The sequence below is a fragment of the Seriola lalandi genome, unplaced genomic scaffold (genome assembly GCF_002814215.2).
Source record: "Seriola lalandi dorsalis isolate HSWRI2012SDOR001 ecotype SW California unplaced genomic scaffold, Sedor1 jcf7180002054235, whole genome shotgun sequence".
NCBI classification, from domain to species: Eukaryota; Metazoa; Chordata; class Actinopteri; order Carangiformes; family Carangidae; genus Seriola; species Seriola lalandi.
This window is the reverse complement of record NW_019524788.1, coordinates 32,079-42,762: the sequence shown is the minus strand read 5'-3', so window position 1 is coordinate 42,762 and position 10,684 is coordinate 32,079. Positions and strand designations below refer to the sequence as shown.

General features: G+C 44.8%; 2 protein-coding genes across 2 annotated transcripts in view; one reads left to right on the top strand and one right to left on the bottom strand.

The window, feature by feature from the left end:
- tp63 (tumor protein p63) overlaps positions 1 to 2,534 on the top strand; it is a 33,445-nt gene extending 30,911 nt beyond the window's left edge. Inside the window, exons 12-14 of the mRNA XM_023404240.2 lie at positions 96 to 112; positions 756 to 907; positions 1,006 to 2,534. Of these exons, the coding sequence (XP_023260008.2) occupies positions 96 to 112; positions 756 to 907; positions 1,006 to 1,302 (466 nt within the window). The 3' untranslated portion in view covers positions 1,303 to 2,534. The remainder of the gene's footprint in view (positions 1 to 95; positions 113 to 755; positions 908 to 1,005) is intronic.
- Positions 2,535 to 3,984: 1,450 nt separating this feature from the next.
- Positions 3,985 to 10,475, bottom strand: zbtb11 (zinc finger and BTB domain containing 11). Its single transcript, XM_023404236.2, has 10 exons — positions 9,947 to 10,475; positions 8,932 to 9,182; positions 8,593 to 8,824; positions 7,477 to 8,513; positions 7,071 to 7,391; positions 6,570 to 6,984; positions 5,540 to 5,657; positions 5,301 to 5,459; positions 5,043 to 5,218; positions 3,985 to 4,944 (listed from the first exon to the last, which is right to left on the bottom strand). The coding sequence occupies exons 1-10, from the start codon at positions 10,254 to 10,256 to the stop codon at positions 4,403 to 4,405; spliced, it is 3,561 nt and encodes a 1,186-aa protein (XP_023260004.1). The 5' UTR covers positions 10,257 to 10,475; the 3' UTR covers positions 3,985 to 4,402.
- Positions 10,476 to 10,684: the final 209 nt, after the last annotated feature.

Genomic DNA, 10,684 nt, shown 5'->3' with positions numbered 1-10,684 from the left:
GCTGAAGAAGGCTGCACATGCTACCAAAGTTAGCATGAGTTATCTCAGTGGCGTCTTTGTTCTACACTGTGAGTCCGTCTCTTCGGTTGTTGTAGCCAACAGGAGCTAGCTCGTTAGCTGGCAGTTGTTGAGCTTGCTAAAAGAGAGGGGGCGGGCACTGATGACGAGTCTACTGTCATAGACTTGATGGAAAAATGCCATTATGAAATAAAAACAAACCTTGAAAAGGTTTCATTAATGAAAATTAACCATAAAACGACTACAAAACATTTCATAATAATGAGTTCTCTATTTTGTTCTTTATATTTTTTTACTTTGATTTATTCATGATTATTTGATATCATTTATTTATTTGATATCAAATGTTCACAAAGTCAGTGATTATTTTCAAGTCATTGAACGAGTTATTAAATGAATTCAACAAATTTGTGTGTATTTTTTGAATTTTATTAAATTATTTGCCTCAACTTAAAAGAACACATTTAGAATACATGTAGTAATAAAGAATAATGTAGTATCCCAGAATTAGTTCCCATGTTATGCTCAAAAGTAACTTTCTCCATGTCATCTTAAATCTATGATAAGTTTTGCTTTATATGCTAAATATTTAGACACCAGATGATTTCTTTATGTTTCCAGTAAAACTTTGTTCAGTATTAAATCACATCTTAAAAATCAAATGTAGAATTTGTTGATAAGTGCAGAGACCCAGTGCCAGTATGTGTTGTAAAATATATAATATGAACATTACTGAGATGAACAGGAGTCTGGTAGTTCCACCTGTAAACCTGGTCTCCTCTGTTCCTCCCTCAGCTTCCTTATACGGCTGGGCTGCTCAGGCTGCTTGGACTACTTCACAGCACAGGGCCTAACCAACATCTACCAGATTGAGAACTATAACATGGAGGTGAGCCCTTGCCTATCCAACTCGAGTCATTTGATGGGTTAGAGAGAAGAGTGGCTCCCCCTGCGAATACTAACGCTCCCCTGTGTAATGACCAATAGGACCTGTCCAGGCTGAAGATCCCTGCAGAGTTCCAGCACATCATCTGGAAGGGCATCATGGAGCACCGTCAGGCCATGGATTTTTCCCCACCTCCCCACATAGTGCGCACCACCAGTGGAGCCTCCAGCGTCAGCGTGGGCGCCTCTGAGGCCCGAGGCGAGCGCGTCATCGACGCCGTACGCTTCACCCTGCGCCAGACCATCTCCTTCCCGCCACGCGACGAGTGGTCCGACTTTTCCTTTGACCTGGATTCTCGCCGCAACAAACAGCAGCGCATCAAGGAGGAGGGAGAGTAAGACGACCTCTGTCTTGTTCTCAATGTTGCCATTTCCCATTTCATGCCTGCCATTGGAACATTTCATTCGAAAACCTGGTATTAGTGCGAATACTGCTGAGAACAAAATACATATTCACATAGAAATGCACTTATTTTCATTGTTGTCTGGTTCTCATTATCGCAGAGAAATGAATGGTGTTGGGCAAAGGTGCATTTTATTATGTTCTAATTTCTTGAGAGCACTTAAGAAATGCTGAGGATTTCAAGATTGCTTTAAGGGTTTTGTTAAGTGTTCATGATGCATTCCCATGTTAAAGCATGACTGGAAACAAAACTTGCATTAAAGGGCTTATTAGAGCTTGTATTTCTACTATGGGCCATAGCAAACATGTATTTTAGTTTGTAATACTTCTAAGTTTTCACCTTTATGGTTGTACAAGTTAGTCAATGGTTTTTCATTTGTGGCGTAAGTCAGCATTGATTGTATACATTTCAAACATTTCCTGTCAGAAGTATTATGTCAGTTGATGGGCAATTTGTTTTCTGCTGTAACTTCTATATTTTTCTTTTCTTTTTTTTTTAATGTCTGTTGTGAGACCAATGCATCAACTTTTTGTGTCAGGTTGTGAAGTATTTGGCTGAAGTGGCAGATGTTCACTCATTTGATGTAGCCATATATAGACCTAATGCTCTTTACCCAGTGTTTTACAGCACAGAGATATAATGACTGATGTTTTGTTTTTTGTTTTGGTCTTTTTTTTTTTTGTTCTTGTTTTACTGCTGTGCAAAAGTGGTGGATTGCATTATAAGAGCAGGTTTTAGCTCATGCAGTGGATGCCTAGCACAAGTATTTTTTTTTTAATTCATGAACCATGTTTTGGTAGAGGTTTATTTCATTTGATAACTGGCCAAAACCTATGATATAAATGTGTATAAATTTGTATAGTTCTTTTTGTTTTGAAAGTCTCCCTAAAGAAAATGCATGATTTTCATCATGGAACAAATCGTACTGATGTGAATATTGCCTGGTGCTGCACCAACGAGATCAATGTTTGTATTAATTCAGTTCAAACAGTATGTGTGTATTGTGCATTATCCGTAGCCCACTCTCCGTAGTCCTCATTGTTAGAAAGCAGAAACATTTGCATTTTCATATTTTTGTACAATGTGTTGTAAATATGTTGCAATATACCAAGGGTATTTTGATATAAATTTGAAATAAATATCCATACTTGCTGTATTGCATGTTAATGCTCCTTTGTGTCAAGTTATTAAGAGTTCATTGAAATATTAACTCGTTTTATTTTACAAACACTGAGGTCAAACTGGTGAAACAGCCACAGACAACAAACCCTGCATTTCATTACAGAGATTACTGACGGACTTAATAACATGTAAGAAATAATCACAGTGGGTTCATGCATGAAGTATAATTCTTACCAGTTTAAGGGGTATTTCCTAATTTCATTGTCCTGCTTGTGCTGACTGTAAATGTATGTTGATGTTTGTGAGCTCGTTCTTCATTAGCCGATGCTGCATAAACACTGTTAACGCTTTGTGTGTTTTATTGTCCCACTGAACGAAGACGTGCAATTCAATTCAAACCGTCAGTTTGTCCCATTATCCAACTTATACAATAAAAAATTGAACAAGGCGATTGAGAGCCGGAAACAGAAGCAGCTCGTATTCAAAGTAAAGGTTGTGCGTTTTGAACAAACGTGCTGGTTTGGCAGTTAATCTAAGGAGAGTTTAACCAAATAAATAAATAAACAAACTGTCTAAAATTATTAACACAATTCATAACTGTTATCGGTGTTTAACTGATAGCCCACAACTGATCGGGAATACATTTTCAATGAACACTGGAATTATTATAGAGTCTTACGATTCATGTATGTCATCAATTTATTAATTTGATTAAGGTTACTTAATCTGTTGGGTGAACATTAAAGGCTACATATATATATATATATATGTATACAGCACTCGTATACACACACATACACAAATTGCGGTGTGCAGGTTACCGGTGGAGAGAAAGACAGTTATACAACAGTTAGTTCCGACCAACAAGTAATTTGATTGGACGAGAGGCATCTCCATGAGTATATCTATAGAGTACAAGAGCACTGGGACTTTTCACTACATGTATCACTCCGCTTCACAGGTGTGCTAATCAGCGGCTAATTAACGGTCGTCATCAACGTTAGATTGTGACAATCTTTGCAAAAATGAAAATATTTCTAGAAATAACGTTTGAATTAAATGATGTCTGCTCGTCAGAAGAGGATGAAGGTAAGAAACCTGGATACTTCAGCCCACAACTGAGGTAACGTGTAGAGAAGTCAGCTAGTGTGCACTAGGTTTAGGAAAATGTAAATGTGTTGCTTAGCAACAGTCCAGTTGCGGAACAATTTGTGTCTGCGTTGTTGTCAAATAAATGATAAAATAAACAAACAAATCGTAATTTCGTTGTAGCTTATTTAAATAATATGGCGGTCGTACAACTGTTGTAGAAAAGCAGCTTCACAGGAGACGGAGTGATGTACTGAATATCAGCTGTACTCAGTATCTCAGGACCGAATCACAGCCGTGCTGATTTTCAGTACATCACTCCCTCCCTTAAATATACAATATCTAGTGCAAAGAAAAGTTCCTGCAAACACAAAACTTGACGGTGACAACAACAGAGAACAAATAATTAATGTAGGCATTTTTCTTTTATTTGCTGATCCTTCAAGCTGACACTAGGGGGCGTAACTGAGCCCACAGCCGTGGTGACTGAGGCTACAGTGAAGTCTCTTACAGACTCGAGACGTGACGAGATGAAACATGTTGACTCTTCCTTCTACCTTTATTTCTCCTGAGCACCAAATTTAACAGACGTGTAACTTATCAGTTATTCTTGTTACTGTAGGCCGCTAATGTATATCTAGGCTATTTACACACAACAGAAATGTGAGTGCGTGCGTGCACACACAAACACACACTCACACACAGATACAGTAAATACTCATTCACTTACATTATTTACATTTTCAGAAAAATAAGCATCTTTTTACATTCTGTTACATTTTATACAGACTGAGAGAAACAATGTGATCAGTCTGTGTGGGAGGTTATTCGACTTCGGCCACGTGAGCCACCTCCACCTCCATGGTCTGGATCACCTCGGGCGCTTCCTCCAGTTTCCCGCCTGTGAGTGCCTGCTGGGCCAGGACGTAGTTCACCACCTGCATGATGCCCTGATCTGAGAGCGTGGCCACGGAGCCGTCGGTCACAGCCTGAACAGCCTGCACGGCCTCCACGGCCTCCACCGTCTCCTCCGTGATCAGCACCGTCTCTATCTCCTCTGAGGGCGGCTGCTGGGCGGGGCGGAGCTCAGGAGGCAGGTCGGACGCCAGGATGCTGACGGCGTGCTCCACCTGGGTGCCCTGGTTGTGGAACTGGAGGGTGTCTTTCTCCAGCATGATCTTGCCGGGGAGGTTGTCGCTGTGGTACTTGGCCATGTGTTTACGCAGAGTGCGTGCATCGATGTGGGCCTCCTGGCACATGGGGCACACGTACGGCCGCTCCCCCGTGTGCGTGCGGACGTGGCGCTTTAGAGAGCGGGCGTCGGCCCAGGCAACGCCACAAGTCAGACACTCAAATGGCTTCACTCCTGAAGAGAGGGGACAAAAAAAAAAAAAACCATCAGCACCGTAACAACAAAGTCATATGAACGATCCCACACACACACACACACAGTCAGACTCTCACCCTGGTGGTTGTTGATGTGGCGTCGATACTCTCGGAGCTGAGTGAACTTCCTGCCACACTGCTCACACTCCCTCTCCAGGTTCTGCTTGACTCGGCCTTTCTTCCCGTGCGTGGCCTTTTTAACGTGCCTCCTGAACAGAGCCTTCTCAAAGAACTCCTTCCCACACACGTTACACCTGAGCAAGACACATCCACACGTTTAATACGCCGCCGTGTTGGCGCGAGCAGAATGTGGTGCGTCAGGTCTGAGAGACTTACTTGAAGGGCTCGGCCACGCTGTGGGACTTGACGTGGGAGTACCAGTCCTTCTTCCAGCTGTAGCACTTCCCACACACCTGGCACTGGAAGGGCTTCAGGCCCATGTGTTTATTCATGTGCTGCTGGAGATCTTTTGCTTCATAGAACCTCTTATCGCAGCTGCAGGAGGGATGAAGTGGAGTGAGTAAAATATATTTAAAGCTCACCTCGGTTCCTGTGAAGACTGAGCGGTTACTCACTGAGCACAGGCGTATGGACGGACGTCGGGTTTGGGCTGGTGCTTCTTCAGGTGTTTGCTCAGAGCCGAGGCTCGATGAAAAGTTGCTCCGCACGTGTTGCAGAGGTACTTTGATTCACCTGTGCATGTAGTTTATGGTGAACAGGGAAAACAACTTCATGTTATTGGTTTAATTTATGCTCCTATCTGAGCCGTTCGCTTGGAATTTAAAGGCTCAGTTCACGTACATTATATAAAAACGTTCATCACTTCAGCGTTAAAGTTCAGTTCAAGCAGGAGAACAGTAGTTACTCTTAAGGACAAAAGCATTGTTGCACTTTCAAGCCTTTGTTTTTACTTTGAAAGTATCATCAGGAGCAAATAAACCTTTGTCAAGGTCCAGACACCAGCTTTATCTCACAGCGATGAGTCATGAGAACAAAGTGAAATGATTCACAGAAGAAATGTACTTTAGTTGAAGGCTCCAGAAAAAAAAAAAAAGCTACTAAAGTGACTGTGACGATTATTTTTTGCTTTCATCCAGCCGTGTAAAGAGTTTCAGCTTCATCTGTTTTCAGATCACGAGCTCTGAACTCCTTCCACGATACAAAGGAGAGGGATGGAAGTTTTTTTAAAATGGTCACAGCTTTGAAATGTAACATCTGTCTGCAGAGGCTGTTGCTCTGGATAACTGACGGCAAATTTCCTGCTGGAAGTTTCATGTCATTCGTTTGAATGCTGTGAGCAAAACAAACATATTCCAATCACCTCCACTGTGCTGGAAATCTCAAAGCTCCAGACAAATAAAAACCAAAACTACCCTCTCGTCGAGATACTGCATGAAAAATGTGTGGAACAATAACATTCATGTGTTTCTCTGCCTCAGTCTCAGTCCCTAAATCATATTTCTCTTTTAAATCAGGACAGAGAAATTTTTACAACTTGACCTACAAGAACAGACATATTATTAAACCACCAGCCAATCAGAAACAAGAACTTTCAGTGGCGCTGGTGTAACTGTTTGCTAATGTGTGAGAACAGTGTGTACGGACCTGTGTGGAGGCTGGTGTGCTCCTCCATGCTCCTCTTGCTCACGAACGACTTCTTACAGAACTCGCACTGGAACTGTTTGGTGACGTCGTGCAGCGCCCGGTGCATCTTCAGGCTGTGCTTGTGGGCGAACGTCTTGCCGCAGACCTTACAGGAGTGAGGACGCACGCCCGTGTGATTCAGCATGTGGATCCGCAGGGAGTACAGCTTCGGTAAGGTCTTCCCGCAGATGTCGCACACGAATTCTCTCTTGGTATAAGGCAGTGAAGTCTTGTCATCCAAACTGCTGTGCACCTTCCCCTCGGAGCCCTGCTCGACCGAGGATTTGGCGATGGGCGCTCGCTGGCTGCTGAGCTGCTTGTGTCGGGCGTGGTGGGCGCGGAGCGAGGTGGCGTACTGGAACTCCTTACTACACAGCTACGAGGACACGGGAACATCATGGTGAGAACCTGCTGAGAACATTACCAGTGAAAGGTGACGCACTGACCAGCACATATACTTACATTGCACTTGTATCCGCGAGCCTTCTCGTGTTTTAGCGTGTGCATGATGAGGGAGTAGCGTCTTTGGAAGGACATGCCGCACTCGGAGCACGTGTGCTCTCCATCCACGGCGCTCTCTGCTGGGGGTTTATCCTGGCTGGGTCCAGTCTCTGGCTCTGCCGCCTTCGTCGCAGCCTCCTCTGCGTTGAGCTCTCCGGCTGCCGTTCCCTCCACGGCGCCGGCCTCTGGTTCAGCTCCAGATTCAGACACAGACGGTCCTTCAACTTGATTCTCCACTGGCTGCTTTGGTGGTCTTCCCCTCTTCCCAGGCCTCGGAGCCAGCTAAAAAGATATTTATCTATTTGAACAATTTTTCACTCTTAACAAAATGTGATGGAAAAATGTCAATTGCAATATAATGATGTACCTTAGGGGTGGTGGCTCGTGGTGGGGTTGAACTTTTCTTCCCCTCCTCTTCCTCCTCCAGCCCCATATGAAGCCGAGCATAACCGCCCTCAGCTATGGAGCGCTGCCGGAGTCGTCTTTTGTTGGGGTCATCTGACATCTCGTGCTTGTCTGCCTGACCTTCGTCAGCAGAGGGATCCTCCTCCTCCAGTGGTGCAAACTCCTCTACCTCCACCTCCTTCTTCACCTTGGCTGGACGCCCTCGTTTGCGTTTCTGTGGTGTAGGTGCTGATTCCACCTTCTCCTGAGGCGCTGCTACTGCTGCTGCTGCTGCTGCTGCTGCTGCTTCAGCAGCGGCTACAGATGCAAGTTTGACGACCTCTGATGACGTCACTTTGTCAGGGTCCACATTAATAACAAAGGCTCCTGCTTCAGCGACCTGTGGCTGCTCCATCGCCAGGCAGGCTGACACCACAGCGAGGGACTCGCTGGCCCCAGCCTGTCCGCTGTGGGTGACCACAGTCATCGTCTCCCCCTCCATTCCCTCTGCACTGTGTGAGATAAGAGTGACAGTCTCTCCTGGCTCGGCCTGTCCGCTGTGAGCGAGCAGAGCCAGGGCTTCATCCTGACCGGCCTCCCCATCATGTACTTTGTCTCCCTCGACAGCGTCAGCAACAACTGTCATCGGCTGCTGGATGAAGGTCTCTTTGGAGGGTTCAACAAAAGCCAAAGGCTCGCCTGTTACAGTAGCCACACCGCCCTGTGTGACCAACGCCCTGCCGTCACTCTGTATGGTCACCGTGTACGCAGCAGACTCGTCCTTTAAGCCTTCCTGAGAAGCCGACTGACTGGACACCACGGTGTGCACGTCTCCTCTTTGATACACCGTCAGCTTCTGTTCCTCCACCTGCTTATGCACAGACTCACAAATCTGCAACACCTCTGTCATCAGCAAATGCCGGGCGAGGTTGGCGATATCTGCCATAATGCAGAAATTAAAGGTAAGCATGGAAGTGTAGGCAAAGTCCAGCAGCGGGAGGAAGCTAGCTTTGGTGAAACCTGGAGGGAGAAGACTGAAGGTTAAAACTGAGACAATGAGCAGAGCATTCAGCAGAGAAATGAACAAACTGACGCTCACCAGAGAGGTCGACCACGGCTTCATGTGTGGACACAGCCCCCTTCTCAAAGAAGAGCTCGTTGAAGTATTCGCTGCACGCTGCCAACACGGCCTTGTGAGCTCGGTACTCCTCTCCTTCAATCAGCAGCGTGATGTCACAGAAGTGATTGCTGAGACGCTGCTGGTTGAGTTTGTCCAACATGGTCTGGCTGTGTTTGGGCAGGAACTGATTCACCTCGCCCTTGCTGTCCACCTGGAAAGAGCGCACACAAGACTCCATCAACAAAACACTCGACTGTAGGTCAGTCAGTATCACACTGTTGTGGTTGTAAGGACTGAAATGACACTTCTGAGACTCACAAAGACCAGTTCATGCTTGGGCATCGTCTTTGCCAACTTGGATCTCAGATGAGAGGATGAGTCAGTGGAAAACAAACTATCATCTCCCTCCTCTTCCTCTTCTTCCTCCTCTTCCTCATCATTCACATTGGCAGCCGCCTTGCGTCTACCTGGTCGGGAAAAGAGTCGCGGTCCAGAGCCGTCATCAGCACTGCGCCGGCTCTGACACTGACCACACTCTCTGATGTGGTCTTTCACATTCTTCAGGATACCTGAGGGCGTCGGAGAGGGAACAAATCACTCGCAGCCGACAACCAGCCATCCTGTTTCCTGTTTTTAGAGGCTTTTGTGGTGCTGTTGTTGAATTGTAATGCATTACATTGGGAAGTTTTTCAATATTTTGTCCACCCTATTTATATCAATATGGGTAGGCTAAATCTTAGTGGGGCTTTAACTAACAATTATTTCTATTTCGAAATTATTAGTTTAATTTTATCTATAAGATATTAGAAAACAGCATAAAATGCCCATCAAAACGCCCCAAAACCTAAGTTGACAAATTGCTTGTTTTGTCTGATTTACACAAACTACAAAGATATTTAATCTACTATCATAGAAAACATGAATATATTCACATTTGAGGCGCTGAAACCAGTGGATTTGATTGCTTTAAATGCTAATATAATTGCCCTTTGTACAATTTTTCTTCCTGTCAAATTTTGTTCAGGAACAAAGGCCGTTTGAAAAGTGTAAATGGTGCATTCACGTGCAACCATGTAGTTTTCCGATGTTATTTAAATAACAACGTCTCCTCGTCTTTATACGTTGTTAAAATGAATTCTCAATGCAGCTCTGATTACAGATGCCCATAAAGCACTTGAACTAACCACTAGATGGAGACAGAGAGCAGCTGTGCTGGCTGGAGACGGGTGGTGTTCGTGTGTATTATGTTGCAGACTCATGTTTACATCGGTTCTCCGACTGATTTCGGTGACTGCCTCCCTCCTAGCCACGATACCGAGTCTCAGTGTCTTACCTCTCCACCAGTACTTCTGAGAGATGAACTCCCAGGTGAGTTGCTGATTGAGGTGCTCCCCTCCTTCCATAATGTGCGCCTCGCTGATAAGTTCCCTCCTCCGGCCGTCCTGCAGCACCACCTCCAGCTCCGTGAAATCATTCTGCCCCTTCAGTCGACGCTGGTAAAACAAAGTCCCGTTCCTCACGACGTAGCAAGTAGCCGCTTTTCGTATTTTTCTCTTGGTGTTACCGGGCGTCCCCGGCGCATATGGCTCCCGTTCATCAGTCAGATACCGAATGATGGCCAAGTAGCTTTCTTCACACGACATGTCTCAGCCGACCCGCGTTTTTCACAATTAGGGATTTCTCTCGAAGAGGAAGGTCCTCCTCGGACGTGTAAAATCGAGATACAGATTTTATACGCCGTTCAGGTGGGAGATCACATGAATTAGAAATGCCACAATAACATTTCAAAATGTTTCCAAAGGTGGAACTGCAGTTCGCAACCGTAAGGGTAGACTTGCCCGAACAGACAAAATGGCTGCTGCACAACCGGATATTACGTAAACAATGGCGGAAGCACACACTGGTAATTATCCACCACAAGATGGCGCCGCGTCCAAATTTATAACACCACAGTTTATTCATTTCTTCTTTCAGTCCTTTTATTTTTCAGTCATTGATTCATTTAATCATTATTATTTGAATTTCACTGTATTACTGACAATAATGTTTCTCAGTTTTATCCTAACTGATC

What these genes read in the sequence shown, in the direction of transcription:
- zbtb11 (XM_023404236.2), bottom strand. Translation starts at nt 10,256, where the DNA reads ATGTCGTGTGAAGAAAGCTACTTGGCCATCATTCGGTATCTGACTGAT. An exon ending in CACGAGCCACCACCCCTAAG is followed by an intron (nt 7,392 to 7,476) that starts GTACATCATTAT and finishes ATATCTTTTTAG; the next exon opens with CTGGCTCCGAGGCCTGGGAA. An exon ending in AGCGTGGCCGAGCCCTTCAA is followed by an intron (nt 5,219 to 5,300) that starts GTAAGTCTCTCA and finishes TGTCTTGCTCAG; the next exon opens with GTGTAACGTGTGTGGGAAGG.